At 39.8% G+C, this 19,809-nt stretch overlaps 1 protein-coding gene across 1 annotated transcript in view; it reads right to left on the bottom strand.

Annotated features, from left to right (window-relative positions):
* Nucleotides 1-5,736: 5,736 nt before the first annotated feature.
* The window catches only part of CHAF1B (chromatin assembly factor 1, subunit B (p60)), a 17,245-nt gene continuing 3,172 nt past the window's right edge, over nt 5,737-19,809 (bottom strand). The window contains exons 2-13 of the mRNA XM_009696467.1: nt 19,080-19,212; nt 18,846-18,963; nt 17,221-17,324; nt 14,901-14,997; nt 13,114-13,198; nt 11,989-12,082; nt 11,293-11,362; nt 11,108-11,199; nt 9,486-9,648; nt 7,900-8,322; nt 6,364-6,455; nt 5,737-5,861 (exon numbers count right to left, since the gene is read on the bottom strand). Coding sequence (XP_009694769.1) covers nt 5,737-5,861; nt 6,364-6,455; nt 7,900-8,322; nt 9,486-9,648; nt 11,108-11,199; nt 11,293-11,362; nt 11,989-12,082; nt 13,114-13,198; nt 14,901-14,997; nt 17,221-17,324; nt 18,846-18,963; nt 19,080-19,212 — 1,596 coding nt within the window. The remainder of the gene's footprint in view (nt 5,862-6,363; nt 6,456-7,899; nt 8,323-9,485; nt 9,649-11,107; nt 11,200-11,292; nt 11,363-11,988; nt 12,083-13,113; nt 13,199-14,900; nt 14,998-17,220; nt 17,325-18,845; nt 18,964-19,079; nt 19,213-19,809) is intronic.

The raw sequence follows: 19,809 nt of genomic DNA, 5'->3' as shown, positions 1-19,809 counted from the left end.
CGGTACCACAGCACGCAGGCCGCGGGGCGGGCAGGGGCAGGCCATGGCGGCGGGAGGGAGGCTCAACGGGTCGCAGAAAGATGAGGAGACTGCACGGAAGGTCTTCCCATGGATGGAAGGGGCACGAAGAGCAGGGGCAGAGAAAAGGCCGCCTGGTAAAGGCCTGAGCAGCCCAGGTCAGGGCAAACCTTTGCTCCCGCAAACCGTCTCTCCGCAACAAGAAGCTCTGGTGACTCCCTGAAGAAACAGGATGGAGAAAATGGCAGCGCCTCAAAACCTCACGTGTGAGGAAGAACAGACCTGCTGTGTGGGGCTCTGGGCTAGTTAAGGAGAATGGTAATTGGTACCAAATGTCGGGATTTTGCTACAGAGCTTATTGGCAGTGTAAGTTCTGCCAAGGAAGGGCTGAGAGATCTCCTGAGCAGGCCTGTCTGGAACAAGGCACGGAGTGGGCAAAAATACCTAGTGAACGTGGTACTGTCTTGCACCTTGAACGCTCTTGGCCTGGTAGACTTTTCTCAATACCAAAATTCACATCAGTCTCTCCATTAAGACTGCCAGGACCTCTGGCCGGTTGCTTCCACAGCCAGAGGTCCTGCTGGATGTACAAGTCTTCCTTGCTCCTGCAACCCGGGGGTATTCGTCACCTCAGCTAACCAAAGGACAATTCCTGGAGAGTCTACAGTGCCAGCTCCCGCCTGAAAAGCCTTCAGACTTGCGTGATACACTGCTGCTGAGTGGAGTAGGAGAGGCTGTGCTCTTTTTAGGAAAAAAAAAAAAAAAAAAGAGATGATGAGAAATGTCTTTAAGTAGACCTACGACTGGAGTAGAGGTGAATTTCTGCTTAGTTTGCTTAGCATAGGGGAATGCTGTCACCTGCTGGCAGGAGACTGCAAAATTTAAGAGTTTTGTGGCAAGAAAAGAACCCATTCTGGGGTGGTGGGGGGGAAGCAATAGTACAACTATAACCCAACCTGGAAAACTAGGTGCTCTTGGTTAAGAAGGATCATCACTGGGCTGAGCATTCTGCACAGGAACTCCCAATGACACCAAACTCCCCCCTCTGCAACCTACCACTAATCAGGCTTTCTGCAACTCTCAGCTTCCCATCCACTTCTTTTTCCCAAATGCCCTTTCTTCTCCTTCAGTTACCAACCCTCAAATATCTTGCTACATCCCAACACAAAAAATTTAATCCACACCCTGACTTTTCCTCTTCCAGCCATCTGCATTTCTACCCACACCCTTTTCCTTTTCAACAACTAAGGCCCTTCCCCACCTCTCATGTGGGAAAGAGAAAATCAGGAGGTACCAGACTGGGTCTCACGTCTGCCCAACCATTATTTCCTTTTTGGATTCAGAGTGCACAGGAATCACTTACAGATTTAGGGCTGCTACAGATGTCTTTCTGCCTGTTGTTCTAAGAGCCTTGTCCTCATCCCAGGGAAATGCCAAGGAATGACAGTCCAGCTGGTAGCCTCAATGCCCTATGGGCATCTCCACTTTGTGCAAACAGGAGCTTCAAGTTAGGAAAAGGTACTCGATGGCGTTCCTCAACTGCCAAAGGAGATCTGAAGTAGCACATCTCCTATACTTGCTGAGACATACTTGTATGTTAGTAAAAGTCAGAAGCAGAAGGGAGATTCTGTTTGCAAGACGTACTAATCAATCTACAAGGTGAGTTAGAAGCGGGCTGGTAAAACAACCACTGTTCCATATAATTCTTCATATTAAAAAGCTGTACCTTCTGTTTGTAGGAGCTTTTAGACAGTGACAAAACAGTACTGCTCAATGCATCAGGCTGCAGCCTCTACTTATAGAATGGTTTAGGCTGGGAATGATCCTTAAAGATCATCTAGTCCAACCCCCCCCAAGGAGCTCTTAGTACTTCCAAAAACCTGGCCCTTGTATGATGTTTGGGAATGACCTCCCTCCAGTTTCACGTGGTTGGTAATACTGATTTATCAACATAAATTCCATGATGAAATTTGCTATTCCCATATAGCAATGATCTACAGCCTCTGAACTGCAACAGGAAAATCATTTATAGTAGCACGAAGAAAAGGGCGGTGTGAAAAGGAGATAGGTTTCCTACAGCAAATCCTGTTATCGTGTAGCTTTGGATACCCCGCGTCATCATGTGACTCCAGTCTACCTCTTCTTTGTGATCCTGCAACTGCTACAGCAGAACACACACATACAATACAGTCACTTGGTAAGCCTGTTTTCCTTTTTCAGAAATTAAGTTTATGCAAACATAGAGAATGTGCACACACAATACAGAGATTGTTCTGAATCTATCAGCAAACATCAACCAAATTTTCACAAAAAGGCAGTGGTTAAATAATTACAAGGCGTATTAATATAGGTAGCTGGATAACAGAAAAATTAAAACTAACATCAATAGGACAGGAGCATGATGTCTAGCTGTCTACAAATTAACCACTATTACACACCAGGAAGTCTTTCCAGGAGCGAGGCACTCGTGAATCCTCCCCCATCTAAAAAGCTGCAAAATCTATTTGAAACCCCTAGTGCAATTAGCTGTATACCCAGATGAAACAAGGCCTTACTAGTTCAGCGGCTCACAGCAGTATTTGGCTTTTAAGGTAGTACATCCACAAGCTTTAGTTGAGGAGCAAGAGATCCATGTGATTTTAACCTGCAGTAACTCAACAACAGAAAATACCTCTTACTGACTGAGCAGCACTAGCCTGACACATGAGGGAAGCAGCAATAAGTGCCCTTCTAGGCAGGAATAAAAAATGACACGTAAGTAAGAGTTGTAGGTCTTCTTGCTCTTGCACACAGAACACATTTCATGCATGAGGACTGCTTGCATGTTGCCCTTATGCCTGTTATGCACCATGGCTGCTCTCTCCTAGGCTCCAGCAGCTTTGTGTGATTCTGCCCTCATCTTTTCAATTTCCTTTCAATGGGCTGGAAGACAAATAACATGGCAGTCTAACCTTTTAAAACAGATCAGGACAGACAAGATTGTATTGTTATATGGACACACATGGTTAACTGGGTTTTGACTTACAGGTGGAGCATGCCAACATTTTTCTCTTCTTTTTTTGCCAGCTCCCACCCAGAGCTGTACCTGTAGCAATCTGTCTATCACAACTTGGTAACTGAAGGCAAGACAATCGAAAGCATGTTCTGTCTCGGAGCAGAGTCTAGTGCATGACCGAACACAACAGGAACCCACTTCTCTAAACAGTGTGAGAATAGTTTTCAGTGATTTAAGTACAAATGTTATGTGGGGATGGCCTCTTGGAGACTGAAACAGGGATCACAAAAAACAGGATTCTACAGTTCTGACTATCACAGTGATAGTCAGATAGCAATTTATTATACGAATTATGGCATACGTTTATAGAAAAAGGTGAAAAACCTAGTGCTGTATAAATTTGAGAAAGTAGTGTGTAAGTAACAGAATTAACAGAGAAGTAGGAAATCATAGTGGCAAGAGACAACTAGAACTAAAGGGAAAAAAATTCCTATTAGGGAAGATGAAGTACCAGGCAGAGCATTCTGACAGAGATCACGATGTGAAAACAGTCTCCAAATGGCAGCAGTGAAAGCCGCATTAACTTTACAGCTCCAATTAGAGTGTAAGGCAGAGAGAAAATAAGCTGAGCAACCATATAAACAAATGTGGATGTAATCCAAATGATTGTGGTATGAAAAAGATGAATACTCTGGCAATTAATTGCATCTGAAGACTGAAGACCACAGAGATCAGGTATGCCAATAACACTAAAATAATAAACCCAACCTACAGTAGTTCTCAACAGAAATAGTTTACCTTGAAATACACTGTGTAAAAAAACAACCAAACAAAAAAAAAAACACCTAGAAGATTTAAAAGTACCTATCAGGATAGCTTTGCAATGAGTATTTAGAAGTCCAAGTCTGAATTCAAAGGATCCTTCGCAGTGCACAAAACAAAACACTGCAGTACTGTGCTAAGTGGGTCACTGTCCCACAGAAGGCCGGAGTACCAATATTCTTATAGCTCAAACTGGACAAAACATAAAAGAGCAAGTCCAGCAATACATCTTAGTTACAAATACCAGCTTCAGCTATCAACTCAAGTATCTCTACAAACTTTACTTTACATATCTCTATAAACTTCTGGGGAAAAAACAGTTCTAAATGTGGCTTTGCTTGGTAATTAAGTCTTTATAGTCCTCACTAGAAGAAAACCCAGGTTTGGGTAAATCTAAGGTACCTCCATCATCATCTCATTGGTTAAAAGCAAAGATGCAGTTAGTTTCCTACAACTCCTTGCTTAGTAATTTCTGTTGAAATTCAATTGTATGCAATGTACTTTATTTGCCTGAAACACTGACATAGGATTTGTTAATATTTCCTCCCTATGAAATTTTTATGAATCACTTCTGAAACATTTGTATTTCTGCTTTTCTAAAGATTTAGTCCACTTAGAAACTGAGAGAAAACAAATACTAAGTAAATTACACACCTTAAAACCAACCAAATCCAGAGAAGAATGAAAGTCAAAGAGCTTTAATATGAATTGCAGCTTTCCCCTCCTGCGTGTTATGGAACTTCAAATGATAGAAGAGTAGCCCAAATCATGAGAAAAAAATTCTGTTAAAACTTCTACATGCTATCATCAAGCTAGAACGACTACTCACATTTTAAGAATTACTTTACTTATTAAAATCAAGTCCATGATGTTACACAAAATGAAGTGGACGAGTTCAGAATACTGTGGCTGAGCATTCTGTTTCTGGAGGCTAAGTCTGCACACCACAGCAAATCCAGTGTAGTGATTTTCAAATATTTTGGTCTCATTGTTTTCAATCTGCAGGTCTTAGTTCAATTATTAAATGCTAAATGCTTTGTGCAAGTGTTAAATGCTAAAAAGAAATCAACTGTTAGAAGTTTAACACGCACTGGATTTATAGGCTAAGGGAGTTAAGATTTGCAAAAAAGAAAAGGGAGAAACTTCTAATGTTTACACTCAAATCCTGCTGCCTCAGGAAAACCTCATGCCTGCATTTTTTTTCCCTTTAAATACAGAAACCCAAAATTAAGAATTTTCTTCCGCTGTTTAATGCTTATAACAAGTCTTCAGAAGGTTTCGTCCTTTTGCTTTCTTGTTTCTTGCAGTTACAAGTTCTGATTTATGTTTCAATCATATCAGTCATATTGTGTGCTGCTGCATTCAGAGCACGTAAACATCAGCTTCCATTCCACATGTACTGGAGAGCATGAATTATTTTGCATTTTGCAAAACACACAAACCAAGATGCTTGAATGAAACTTTTTTGTCTTAAACCAGATCAAATCATTATGAATGCATTTAAGTCCTTAGAAATTCTACTCTTTTGCCAGACAGGTTACTGGAAGACATAATACTTTATAAATATATCAACTTGGGGACTTTGATGGAGACTCTTAGGTTACTGTATGGCTTTTCAGTACCCAGATTTCCCTGATTTCCTTAAGCTGTGGCATTTCTTGAAGAATGCCGTCTTCAAGAAGTAGAAACGCACTTAGAAGTCACTTCCCAACTATTTCCTCTTCTGCAAAGCTATATTGCTGAAACCTATGTCTTCTACTGCCAGTTTCTTTCTTCACAGCACTAGGTCAAATACACCTACAGTACTTTAATCAGGAATCAAGGATTTAACATTTGCAAAAAGAAATGCACTCTCAGATATGGCTGCATCACCTTCAATCTGTGAAAAGTCTACTAAAAGTTTAGCCTTTATTTGAATCGCAGCTGATTTGATCTTCAGCAGATGTAGAAAGAGACATTTCCTCAGTTCTAGGACGTTTCGATGCTGGGGGATTTTGAAGACTGTCATCAGATGGTAATGGCCTCTCTGAAACAAGCAGATAGGAAAATCATTTAAGTTAAGTAAATCCAGATTTAAAAAGTATAGTGGTTTGCTGAATTCACAAACAATTCAGCACTCACCAAAACAAACACACACACCCCCCCGCCCTGGTCTTTAAAACCCACCTGTAGGACCTGGAGAAGATTACATCCAAGTGAATTTACTCTTCTTGGTTTCATTTTTCAGCTAATTTTTTAATAAAGTTTTCAATTTTCAGCTAAATACTCCATTACTATAAAAGCTGTAGTAACACATTGTCACATAAACAGCTGCCCAAGAGCAACCACAGCAAGAACACATTTCATATTGTCAAAAGCACCTTTCAAACACACCAATACAATGAAGAAGCTTTAGAATCTGCAACTAGGTTTAGGTTTGTGCTTGACTGTGCTCATGTTATAAGCTTATAGCTTATAACATAACTCTATAATGGAAAGAGCTAATCAGCAAAAGGCTTTGCTGCATATTAATAGCCACAAAAGCTTACCATGTTCCTGTTCTGAGAAAGGAGGTACAGGAACTGTATCTGTGTATGCAGAGGTTGGTGTGTCTGGCTTCACTGGAATCAAGTTTATTCTCCTTTAAAAGAGCATAAACAGTTCAATGGCTTTAAAACCATCATTTCCACAAATACTTTATTTAAATATTTACTTCAGATAGAATCAGTTAAATCTAAATGTAGCTTAGATACATTTTACTATGCATTTTTTCTTCTTGTTCTATGTTGAACAGAGCATTTTTTAGAAGCACTTTAAATACCACTAGTGATATTTTCCACTATAAAGTACTTTTGCATATGTTGTTATGTGGCACAACGCTTGATATTCACCTTCAAAGCACAATATCTTGGTCAAATACTTTAAATTCAAGTATTTTAAAATTAAGACCAGCTGCAGTTACTACTTCCTAGCCCTGTCCATGTTAATACCTGAGATTCATAAAACTCTAGGGAATTCTTTTGCCTACTGAGGTCCACTAGAACTTACTGTAAATCTATTTTCTGCTAGATCTCTTCTGGATGGCACTTAAAAATTAAGCACAAAAGCAGAAGAGGATTGAATCACACACACACAAAAAAAGGTCTTACAAGTAGCATGCTACTACAAGATGACACTCATGGCATCATCAGTTGATATGATTAAATAGAGTTTCTCTCTCTCTCAAAAATAAAAAGATTAATTAGCTCTACCAGTCACCTCACTCTCCAGGCAACAGTCACTGTCAACTACCTACAACGTTTTAACTTGTTAGTTCCAGTACAGATGAACACTGGTGTGTAGAAAGCCATCATCTCCAAGATTTTTCTTTGTGGTTGTTGATGAAAACCACTATCCTGCTTTCTCATTCACCACTTCCTCCCTAGCCACCTACTAATTAAAACATTCCTATGAGAAGTTATAATAATCTCCTTTAATTCTAAAATAACCTTGTTTTGCTGACAAGGTCTTGACCTCTAATTGCATGGCTGTCTCCTCACTGTTGCACACCACCTAAAGATCTTTTATTGCAGGCTGTCTGACAATCAATACATGGATTACAGGCAATTTCTAAAAACCTAGATCTTCACCTTAGGAAATAACCTCAATCAATGCATTAAATCCCACACCCATGACTGTGCACACTGAGGGCCTGTCTAGACTTGCACTTTTACTTCTTAAAATGTTTCTTGTCAGAAAGGTCTTTAGCTCTTGTCAGCTGAAGGCTTCAGGTACCATCTTTGTACAGAAAATGGGACCTGAAGACAGATGCCTGTTGCTGCCATATGGACAAGGCGTAAAGGTCAGCTTAACTTTGCTACTGCCTCACATTTCAGACAGAAATAAAAGTTGTATATTTAGGATTCAGGAGACATTTTGACCTTTCAGTTGCAGTACAACTGGAACAAAAAGTTCCATGTCAAGACAGTTACCACCAAGACACAGTGCTGGGAATTTATGTCTAAACCTCAACCTTTAAATGTAGCACAAGCACAGCTTGTCTTGGCCTTCGTATTTACGACTGGAAACGGCAATATAAATCTCACCTTGGCGTCTTGCTCCATGCTTGTAAAGTGTTGAGAGTAATCCTCCTGGGCTGGTTTACTTTAGTGCTCTGGCTGGCTGGCTGGCCAATTTTCCTCTCGTCTGAGGATGAGACTGGAACATTTTTTATGCCAACAGGTGTGGAAGACAAGTCTTTACCTGCAGCTGTGGGTGTTCGAGGTTGGAGGGTGGGAGGGCTAGGATCGGTGACCCTCCTGGGAGGAGTCCCCTCGGTCAGCCTAGAGCCTGGAGAAATGACTTTGTGTGACTGGCTCTTTTTCACTTTCTTCTCTGTTGCACCAGAAGTCCTGACATTTATCTGTGGCTTCTCCTTCAGTGGTATTCCCAGTTCATCCTTCTCAAAGGTAACAAATGAACAGTATCCATCCGTGGAAGAAATAGCAAGAAAGGCTCCATCGCTGGACCTATTTGTGATTCATTTTTTTTATCATTAAGAGTAAAGGTCAGAACTTTTCTGCAACCCTCACCCCCCCATTTATAACACATACTGTACCTGTCTTTTCCTCCTCCCTTCCCCAAGTACATGCATACATTTAAATAAAACTGCAGTCAAGTGAAAGACATCCAATTCAAATGAACAAAAGATCTTCAATTCCAGCCTTTGCATCTGATTTAATCTCTCTGGTGTCATCTGAGATCACCTGTAATAGGCTGCTGCCAGCACCTGCGTGCATTTGAGCTGGTACAAAGTATGGTTCAATTGCAGGTACACAAATCTTCAGCCACAGTTTCTGAAATATTGCTGAGCTTTCCTCATTCAGACCAGCAGAGCAGTTCAAGCTCTTTGGCCTTGCTCCTTGTGCCAAGCAGAGGCAATGCTCAGAATCACCGTGGTGCTCACCTGAAAGGGCTCTTCGCACTCATTTCACCAAGTAATGTCTATCTATCACTGATTAAAACTACTCGATTTTCTGTTCTCTTCCACTCCCCTCCTCCTGACAGACAGTGGTTTTCACAGTGTCTGAGCATCAATTATAACTTCTGAAAAAGAGGTCTCCATGTGTTCCTCAGCTTAGGTATACTGCCTAGAAAGGCAGAAGAGAAGAAGGCATGTCCAGTAGAAAGGTGCATCCTGATTGCAAGACTTGGATTCCATTTTCAGCTCCAGTTCTGACTCTCCACATCAAGTCAGATAAATTACTTCATCCCATACATGAAGAACCACTGAGCAGAACTGTGCAGATAAAGCAGAACTTGGCCAGGATACAGACACCTGAAACTCAGCGAGATGACTTCCAAAACCTCCAAATAACTTCATCATTACCAGTTATACTGGTTGAAAAATAAGTACTTTTCATGGGCACCCAGGACATTAGCTTTCATAAAAATTTCCATCTGCTTGTCCCCAGGGTGCTTGCACCTTGTCTCCCAACCAAGAAAGAACCCTAATTCTCTGGTTTACAGGTCAAGAAAGAGGTGGTTTGCTGTTCAGACACTGCGATGACAGTTACCACATAAGTGTCATAAACGAAACAAAGCAAGACACAAGATGTTGTGCAGAACTTCAACATGTAAAAAGGACGTTTCCCCCATCACAACAAATCTTAAGAATATAACAATTACCTACCATGAAATGTCACTCAGGGTGTGATAATGTATGTTAGAAACATAACCAAAGGGGAAGGGCTGCTCAGTATCATAAAAAAGCACAGAATCTTCTGAAGCAACAGCAAACACCAATCGATAGGGCAGATTAAACAGAGCAGGAGATGACTTCTGACTGATTTCATCTAGAATGCAAAGAAATGAACACATTGAGAATTCTCTTGCATTCATTGCAAGGTTGTAACGGCACTGAGTCATGAATCTAAGTAAAGATTTCATTATTAATCAGTATCAAGATAATGGCTGAGAAGATAGCACGTCTATAAAATGTAAAGTTTAAAGTCAAGCACTACCATTTCTGTTGCCTGAAGCTTGCCCTCTGTTGTCTTAGCTGAAGAGAGAGAAATTGGCAGAAGCTTTGTCCATCTGGATAGCTACTATTTTTTTGTAAAGTTTGTCATATTTCCCAGTTGAAATTTTTCAGCATATTTATATGAACTTTAATACTAAAGTCCAAACAAATACACCTTAGGATATAGTGTAAATCAAGGTCATGACAAATTTATACCACCAGGTTATATTCCGTATGACTCAGTCCAAACAAGGGATTTAGCTCTATTTGTGTTATCTTGGGTTCAGCTCTTAGCTAGTCTTTTCACTGCAAGATTAGTTCTTTGTAAGGCCAGATTATTCCAACTTCCACTGGAAGCTGAGTGCTAGCTAGCTGCTTTCATAAATTCCTAGTACATAGAGCTCCCCTTCAGTTCTATGATGATTATGGAAGCTATGCACTAAACCAGGCCATTAACATTAACATAATGTAAGGTACTCACATCTATAGATTTGCAGACTACCATAGATTTTCACTATTCCGGTTGTATGTTGCAGAAACTAAACACTCCATTTGGAGAAGCTACAGAGACCAACAGCAGACACTCATCTCCTTACTTTGCAATACACCATTACAATGCTGAAAATACAGAACACAGCAACAGGTAATCTCTAAATCCTGTAAGGAATACTACAAACTCACTCTCTAAAGAAAGGAGCAAAGCTCTGCCTTTTCACCACAGTAAGACCAGTCTTGTTAAAATACAAACACTCCAGGACCCACTGGGCTCACAATAAAGTGGGATTTCAATCTCCAGGTAAGTTTTCATGCAACTTCATACAATCCTTTCCCCAACTCAAAACTCCTGTTCTGGCCGGTAACACCAGCACTGCTTCAGGTTTGGCTTCCTTGAATAAACATCAATGGTTGTTGCAAACTACACCAACTCTCTGGTACTTCTGTGATGTGGGTGGTTGAGACTAACAGAAAAATTTCACTAGGTCACTCCTTTAGTGCTAAGCCAAATTATTTACTTTTACTCACACAAAATGGTTAAAAGTTAAAGAAAAATATTAAAGAGTGTTTCTGTAGCCTAAGAGGCCGAGTAAAAACATTTATCCACTGTATCAAAAGCTACTCACAAGGCACTTAAGGTGAATTCAGGGTCTTAGAATCAGGAAACAGCTTCTAAGATGTGGTACAACACTATCTTAACGGAATGTTAAAAGGCTAGGGCATAAAACAGTAAACAGCCACACTGGCCTTTTCACATATTTGCTGTAAAATCATACTCCCTGAAGGATTTACAGTACCTTTATTAAATGCTCGTCTCAACTCAAAGTAGACTGGGCAGCAGCGAACAGCAAGAGTTGCCTTTCCAGGACATGGCAGGTGACCTACAGGCCTTTCATAAAAAATCAGTATTTCAGAAAACAGCATTTAATTATTTTTATTTTTTTTTTTAATAAAAAGGTATTTTGATCTTATTAAACTCTACCTTTTAAGATTGTTTCTGGAGAAAACATATGTGGTGTTTGTTACATTTTCTCCTGATTCAACACAGCCAGCTGCAAAAATAAAGGTTAAAGCATTACTCATCAACTGAAAAAGGTACTGAGTACACACTTTACGTCCATAAACATTCTGCTTCTCAGGAATTAGGCTTGTCAGTTGGGCAAGAGCTGTGCAACCTGAACACAACTTAAAAAGGCATCCCAAATATTTATCTAGTGCTGTTTTGTTTCCCTTATGTACTTCCCCCTCAAAGCTTCGTTTTGATGTTGCCAGACATCTATAAAAGCAGTGCTTATATGGGCAAACTGATCCCCTCCTTGCAATGTTATTTTTACTATGACTGCAGAATGTTCTTAAGAAACGATATAAACAAAGAGAAACCAGTCAAAAGAAACCACTCATTATTCTTCATTTCTATTTTAACAGAGATGTATTGTTGCACTTTACATGTTTCAGTTCAGAGAAGTGCCATAAATACAATTTTTATCACAGGAGAAAGTCGATATTCTGGACTGCTAACGGAGTATCACGGAGTCTTTATTTTCATCAGTAGGAAGAATGAGGAATTGCATAATTAAGATAAATAAGCATCCCCTAGCAGTCTGAAAGCAATCTTGATGCACATTCAAACTAGAACATAATAGATACAACATAAGTTATAGTACACGTTCTCATATACCTGGAGTGAGTAAATAGGAGCCATCAGGAGTAAAACTGAGCCTGCGGAAAAATGACTTCATGCTGTCATCATGAAACATCCGATAGCTCCTAGCCTGTAACATTGAAAACAGGATTGTGTAAAGTGCCATGAACGTGTCAGCTGGAATTCAAGTGAGAAAAACCATTCAGTTGTACAATCCAACCTGATGGAACTTTTAAAATAAAAGATAAATGTTTTAAAAACCATGGCTCCTTCAAACTCACTTTCTGGTGTGCTATAAATTCTTCACAGCTAAGAAAAATAGTCCTTGATCCCTCTTCAGCTATTAATGAAAACACTCCAAGAGCAGTCACATTAGACCAGTAATCAAAAAATAGTAATAACCTGGAGAACAACATTATTTAACAGTCAATGTAAAAGCCTGTTCCTTAGGCATTTAATTTTAACTCTAGCATTAGAGGTTTAAAGAGAACTTCTATAATGGCAAAATGCCCTCTCTCAGGCCTGTTCTTTAGTCTCTATAAAACTGTTACAAATGTTTTCACAGAAAAAGAAAAGGAACAGAAGGAATTAAAAAGGTTATAGCCAGCTTGGAGGTGTTATTTTACTATCACTTAGAACTGTTCGGGGAAAAAAGCTCTTTGTTTTCACTCTTAGGGAAAAGTTAGGAAATTCTGTCTAACCCTAATTCATATTTTTCCTAAAAATCTGACTACATTTTTGAAAATTTCATACTGCTGAGTTTAAAATATTATTGCTATATCATATCCATTAATAAACTTACAGCTACCGACAGACATGTTTGAGGTTTTTCCTATTAAGAATTCACTATGTATACTATTTTTTTCCACACCATTTTTAACATTTACAACCAAAGACATTGTGTTACTACTTTAATCAGCTGAACTTGGAAGAGATCAATAGCAGCAGGCAGTGTTCTTTCTTAGTCATTTCTGTAATGTTCACGGAAACCTGAAGCTGTCTCTATTTACAAAATGCAAAGGTGAGATAGAAACAAAAATATCTGATATACAGATTACTTCAATAGAAAATATTTGCCCCTTTGGTTTCACAGACTAGAACAACTCATATAAAATAGCACTCAGTACATTCTCCAGTACCATTAGTAGCAGAAAAACATACCTCTCCTTCAGCTCCTGATCCGGATGGCATCTTGGTCACATTGAATGCCACACGCTTGGTTTGCGTGTTGTATACCCGCAGGACCCTACGTGGCAGAGAGCAGAGTTACCTACAAACAGCCTCCTCTCATCCTAAATTTCACACAACACTACAGGACCTCACTTCTCAGTCAGGACCGCCAAATATAAATGACAATCACACATGAATTGTAACTCTGTTCACGAGACACCACGGGGGAGGGGGGACATGTTCTGATGGCTAAATAACCAATGAATCACTGACAATTATTTGACTCACTAAGGTTTATGAAGTACCAGCATATGCATTTGTGGAGGAATGAGGGAATTGGTGGACAGGGAACGACCGTGCCATATCTACCTGTGCTGCAGGAGCCAGTATGTTCCTGCAGAGTGGGAACTCACCTCAAAGACAATTAGCTACATCTCTGTGCCTCAGTTTCCTTTGGAATAAATGAAAACTGGAGTACGTCTCCATACACAACGTTGCTCCTCCCGTGACTTCATCTTACTAAAGCTGCAGGTAGCCTAAGCAAACCCAACCGCTCATCCCACCACCTCCTCCTTTCTGCCAGCTCTGACCTTCACCAAGTTATGTTCGTTTGTTAGGCTGGCAGAAAACCAACCTAACACAAAAACCAGACAGTTTTCTGCCGATTTAATGTGCTGAAACAGCTCCACAAAGAATCCTGGTCAGAGCTAGGAAGAGAAAATAAAAGGTGAGGCTGTGACAGACAGCTTGAGACAGCTGCAGAACTACTGGCTCTGGATGTCACACAGCTGAGCTGGTCTGCCAAAAGGGGGAAGAGGTCTCCCCACGCCGGGCTGGTGAGTGCCCAGTCCTGGCAACTGGCCTGGCTCCTGTTAGACCCCCACTGAGTCGATGTTGTTCACTAATCTTGCAGAAAAGCATCTGAAACCTGAGGGGGGAGGAGATTTCCCCTCTTCAGGTTAGTTCATGCCCTCGCTTCACTCCAAGAAAAACCTGTGCATCATTGTATTACTTGTGTTTCACTGCTGTTCATTTTAATAAAAGCACACAAATCTCACATAACCGATTATCAGAAGACAGAGGCTCATGATGACCTAGTCACCGTTAACTTACCATTTTTCTGAGCCTATTGTAAATATTAAATCAAAACTACTTTTCCACTATTACGGCAATTTTCTTTGCAGTGGGTGCCAGACGACATGCATTTATTAGCCAGCTGCGAATCCCTTCAGAGCAGCACACATGCCCTGAGCAGTTCAAGCTCACTCAAAGTTCTGACAAGGGCCAAGTTTATGAAGTGTGCATTTAGCTTTCCTGATGACATCACTTACAAAACTGTTGGGGATGAAGGGAGCAAGAGGGCAAAAGAAAGGTATCAGTGGAAAAACATTTTAACTGATTTCTTAACTTGTTTATATCTTTCTGTAAAACTACAAGGGTGAACTCATTAGCTCATTAACAACCAGCGAATGCAGCGTTCTCTTAAGATGTAATTGGTATCTCTAATGACTAATACCATGAAAACTCATTTCCTGAGGACAAATTTCTACAAAAGTTTATGTAAGCTTATTTGCTGCTTAGAGAGGACACTCAGACTTCAGGCATCATTTACCACAAGCAAAAGATTAACTAAAGTATCATTTTACTTTCACATCAACCTTCCTACAGAACAATCTGCATAAATTTAAAAGAAAAGTCACTATATCCTGTACAGTTGCTTTAATTCATCCTCAAGTAGGAGAGAATACTAAGGTAAAACACTCAGACCAACAGCTCACCTATCACAACTCAGAGTTGCAATGTACTGGCCTAGAGGATCCCAGGTTATTCCTTGGACATAACTCTTGTGTTCATTTAATATTGAAACCTTCTGTCCTGAAATTACAAACAGTTTTCAGATTCTAAATTCAAATGTGTTTTAAATAATTTCTTCATTTCAGAAATACAACAAGACACAACATTTCAAAATGTAGAGAAATAATTTTTTAAACATACAAACTGTTAACTTGATGGTACCTGACAAGAATATCAGAAATAGTTGCTTTATTTCTGGAATCTTCAGAAGTACAGTAAATCGTGACGTGCCAATTTAAGGTTTGCTCCCTACAAACTAACTCAGATAAGCAGCTTGGCTTAGGCATTAAACATGCTAGATGAGTATATTTCAAAATATAAGTATTTCAAAGCCTTTGTGATTTAGCAAGAACTTTTCAGGAAAGTCTAGAATATTGTTCAAGAGCTAACTGAATTTGGCTGAATACTGAGCCAGAAATTCCAGTGTTAAAACATAACTTCCACCTAGGGGGCTGTATAAAGTCATCTACTCTGCCGAGCAGGTGCTGAAAAAAATACACTACACACATGCTGACTGACACTTACACATGGGCAGCTTTCAGAAACAATTCTACAGCACTGCTATCTCATGTTCTTCCACAGCTGCTTCTGCCATGAAGATCTCTCAAAGGCATGAGCTCTCTGACCCCACTGATGTTCTGCAGTCTCAGATCCAAGGCATCATGATGAGGTAAAGTTATAGATAATTCTCATGAAATACTTTGTTCTGAATACTATTGACAGGTGCGGGTTTTTCCTATTAGTTAAACGTTGCTTTGTTGCAAAGAAATACTATAAGCTGACAAGTTTCAAAGACAATAGCTCTTCAGAAAGATTACACAAATGGAGTTGAGGCCACGCTGCATAATACCAGAAGTCCTTCTGGTGCAGTATTCTGTCTCCAACAGTGGCCAACAACAGATGCCTAAGGGAAAGTGTAACAGAGAAAAAACATAATAATATTTCTACAGAATACCCTGTAAGCAGCCAACAGTTTGTACCTCAAGGACTTAAGCCAGCGATGCTCTCTTTGTACTGAACAGCCCTATGAATTTTTATTATTAATTTTCTTCCGGCCATTTTTTTAAAAACCATGCAAGCTTCTAGCCTGGGTATTACTGGAAGCTATCCTTGAAACTCTTTCCTTGCAGGTACCTACAACTTCAATCACAGAGCCTACATTTTCCAGTAACGGCTTCTTACTTCCAACTTACTAGTTGTTTCTCTGCCTACAAGGCACAAGTGCCCTCTGTGGCATTAATTGCATGCTAAAAGAAAGCAGTGAGAATGGAAAACACCACACACAAGTAACATATCAGCTTAAGAGGCCATCCAGCTTTTTTTAGTAATAATTCTAATAGATATGTCCCTTTAAAGTCATTACAAGCAGTCCGAGATGCAAGAGACATCTGGTCGCAATGCCCCTACACGTACTTACACTCTAAACACGCACACTCTTAATTGAACATTCATGTATTTATAGTAAAGACTTTTGGAAAGGAGTACATGTGACAGTTCAGATGGGAGAGACATTAAACACCCAAACCAAGAACACAAAAAACATCAGCAGCAGAACGTTTGAATTTTCATGTGTGCGTGCACTGAAAAAATAACCTGGATTCTAGTTTATTTTTCTTAATTAGACACTGGGTATTAGAAATGTGAGATAAAAGGTTAACTTTCTCTAAAGTTAAGTATTTCCACATTAAATTAAAAGTGAAAGTAATGATTACACTGCTAATAAAAAAACGTCAAGCCACTGTAAAGCAACCTTACCTAACTGGTTACTACCAGAACTTCTATAGATGGGCCTTTCTTGGAGAATACAAGCAATCCCACTGCAGCGGGATGTGAACGAACAGAAGTGTTTTGCCTAATGGAGCCTAAAAAAGCGTCACATCTTGCGAAAAAGAGCCTGCATCCTATACTCACTTCCCATTTTTTTACCTAGGTAGTTAGTTACCTGATACCAGTCAAGTTTTGTTTGTTGGGGCATTGGGTGGAGTAAGTAATACATAAACTGTTTGTAGAAGAGTTTTTTTGGGGCCAAAATTGGGTGAAGTTTATTTCCTGAATACTCCAAGGTGAAGAGATTACTTATATATAAGTTCTGTTGGCCTGAGAGTATCTTTATATCTTGGGCTATCTGCCTCACAATCCCAGAAATCCAGCAATCACAAAAAAAGATGCCTTCAACTCTTTTGGTAAATACCATGAGGCACTTCCACCAGGACTGGAGATGCAAGTGATAAACATAGCATTTACCTTTACTGACATCCCACATTATAGCTGTGTTATCTACAGAAGCAGACGCCATGTAATTTCCATCTGAGGTCCAACAAATATCATATACATCTTCTAAGTGGCCTCTAGAAGTCAGAAGAGAAGAAACCAATTATTACAAAAATTGACAGCTACATGTAAACATGAGTTTTATGCATTTTTAGGTTAAAAAGATGCAAAAAAGCATCACTGAAGTAAATTAACAGCATGACTTTCAGCTTTTAAAAAAAAAATTTCCATATTCAGAAGGTGATAGAACATTTTAACAAAGCACATCCTAATTCTATTCAAAATAAGTCTGCCTTTTCAACAGGTCTTTTTCACAGACAATGAATACACATTTGAAGTCCTTTATGAATTTGCACCTAGAGATGTGGAAACGAACATTTCTAGGATTCATACAAACAGAAAATAAAACACTACACCAAAGCAATTAAGAAGTGTTGCCATTCAAGAAAACTTTCCTGCATATTTACAGGTTTCACAAAAGCAGTAAAAAAACATGCATACTCAGCAGAACCAGATGAAACACAGAAAATTAACATTGATTTAGATATAGTTGAACAAACGTTGCAAGACATTCAGAACCACCTAGAAGGGCTCCATCAAAAACAGTTTGTATTGCTTGTTGTTTCAAGATTTATCATGCAGTGTGGTAACTTTAAAAATACATATTTGCAACACCAAGTTTAGGGAAGGGGGATCGAGTTAGTTGGTTTGCTTTAAGAGATTAACTCCAATGTTCCTAAAGGATTGTGCTGATGCTTCAAGCAATCCCACTAGCACTTTCAAAACTGTTCTCACATAAACCTCAGCAGTTGCAAGGAATGTATCAGTTATGGACAACAGAGTTACTTATTTTTTATAAACAAGTGTAAATTCTTCATGATTTTATCAGTATAGAGAGATAGAGACCAAAACTTTTAACACATACCGCACTGAAAGCAAGGCAGAGTTATACATACTGTTCACTCAGAATGCATTTCCAAGTCCAGAACCACTAAGTTCTTTCAGATCTCAGCTGACAGTGAGAGCAGAACACCGTTGCAGTTTGATGCCTCAGCCACTATCAGCTAATACTCACTTAGTCTTCGCAGGCATAGTGTGTATATTTTATTAATCATCATACACTTGAAACAAAGGCTGTATAATACAGTAGATTTTCAACTATTAGAGTGAGCTAACTGAAAAAGATTGGTTGAGCGTCACAGCTATCGTCTGGCAAAATGGCATGAATCATTTTATCTACTGATGCTTTTTTGTAACATAATAATGAACAAAATTTCCACTACAAAGCTAGTAAATAAAACTTCACATTTACTTTATATCTCTGTGCTAAGCTTTAAGTGACTGCAAATCTCAGGAACCAATTTCAGAGCACATCAGTTATGTCACATAAATGCCAGACCTTCTGCCTTAACAGAAGATGTAGGTTGGCACTGCATCCAAAAAAAGTTAAGTACAATAAAAGGATGAATATTAGAGTAAGCAAATTTTAGAGAGCACTGAAGTTCTATATACACTGAACAGAAGGCTACCAGATGGTAAAAGCCACTGAGGAATCAAAAACACTGAACAGAAAAGAAACTCGTAAAATATTAAGCTACCTTAAAGTTTTAACAACTGTCCAGTTCTCCTTGTTGAGCTGAGCTTCATCTTCATCCTGAAAAACTAATGGTTCCAATTCTTTGCTGTCATTCAGCTTCCACAATAAAATAACAGCATCTGTAGAAGAAACCACACGAAGCTTCTTTCTTTCCTGCTCACTGTTTTGTTAATGCATTACATTTAGTTCAATATTACAGTAATCTCACATAAGACACATGAATAGCAGGTCTCACCATCTCCTCCAGATGCTAGGATCTCGCCACCTGGAGAGAAGCGCACAACATTTACCGCTTTGGTATGGCGGGCGAGGTTGGACAAGAATTCCACAATTGCTTTTCCATCTGGCCCTTTTTCCACTTTCCATATCTAGTTACAAAAGCATTAGAGACAGTTTTTAGAAACAAGAAGTAATATACATGGACCACTTTTCAGTAATTGACAATTTACTCCTTGAGCAGTCATTCTGCACTTACTATCTGAAACATCCAGATCTAAAGCTGCAGTTGCACCACAAATTTTCCCTCTATGAGCTACAGCTGTGTATTGGGCTTGCCTGTCAAGGTTTTGGTAGTTGGTGGAGGCTTCAGGGGTGGCTTCTGTGAGAAGACACCAGAAGCTGCCTCCATGTTGGACAGAGCCAATGCCAGTCAGCTGCAAGATGGACCCGCTGCTGGCCAAAGCTCAGCCCATCCGTGATGCTGGTGGCACTTCTATGATAACCTATTTAAAAAAGGGTAAAAAACACTGCACAGCAGCTGTGAGAGAAGAGTAAGAAAAGTGTGAGAGGAGCATTCCCGCAGCTCCCCAGTGAGTGCAGCAGCAGGAGGAGGTGCTGCAGGCCCGGAGCAGAGATTCCCCCCAGCCCCTGGGGCAGCCCACGGTGAGGCCGGCTGTCCCCCGGCAGCCCACGGAGGCCCACGCTGGAGCAGATCCCCACCTGCAGCCCGGGGAGGACCCCACGCC

This window comes from Cariama cristata, unplaced genomic scaffold, assembly GCF_000690535.1.
Source record: "Cariama cristata isolate BGI_N322 unplaced genomic scaffold, ASM69053v1 scaffold9863, whole genome shotgun sequence".
NCBI classification, from domain to species: domain Eukaryota; kingdom Metazoa; phylum Chordata; class Aves; order Cariamiformes; family Cariamidae; genus Cariama; species Cariama cristata.
Note: the sequence above shows the minus strand (reverse complement) of the source record. Positions and strands in the feature narration are given on the sequence as shown.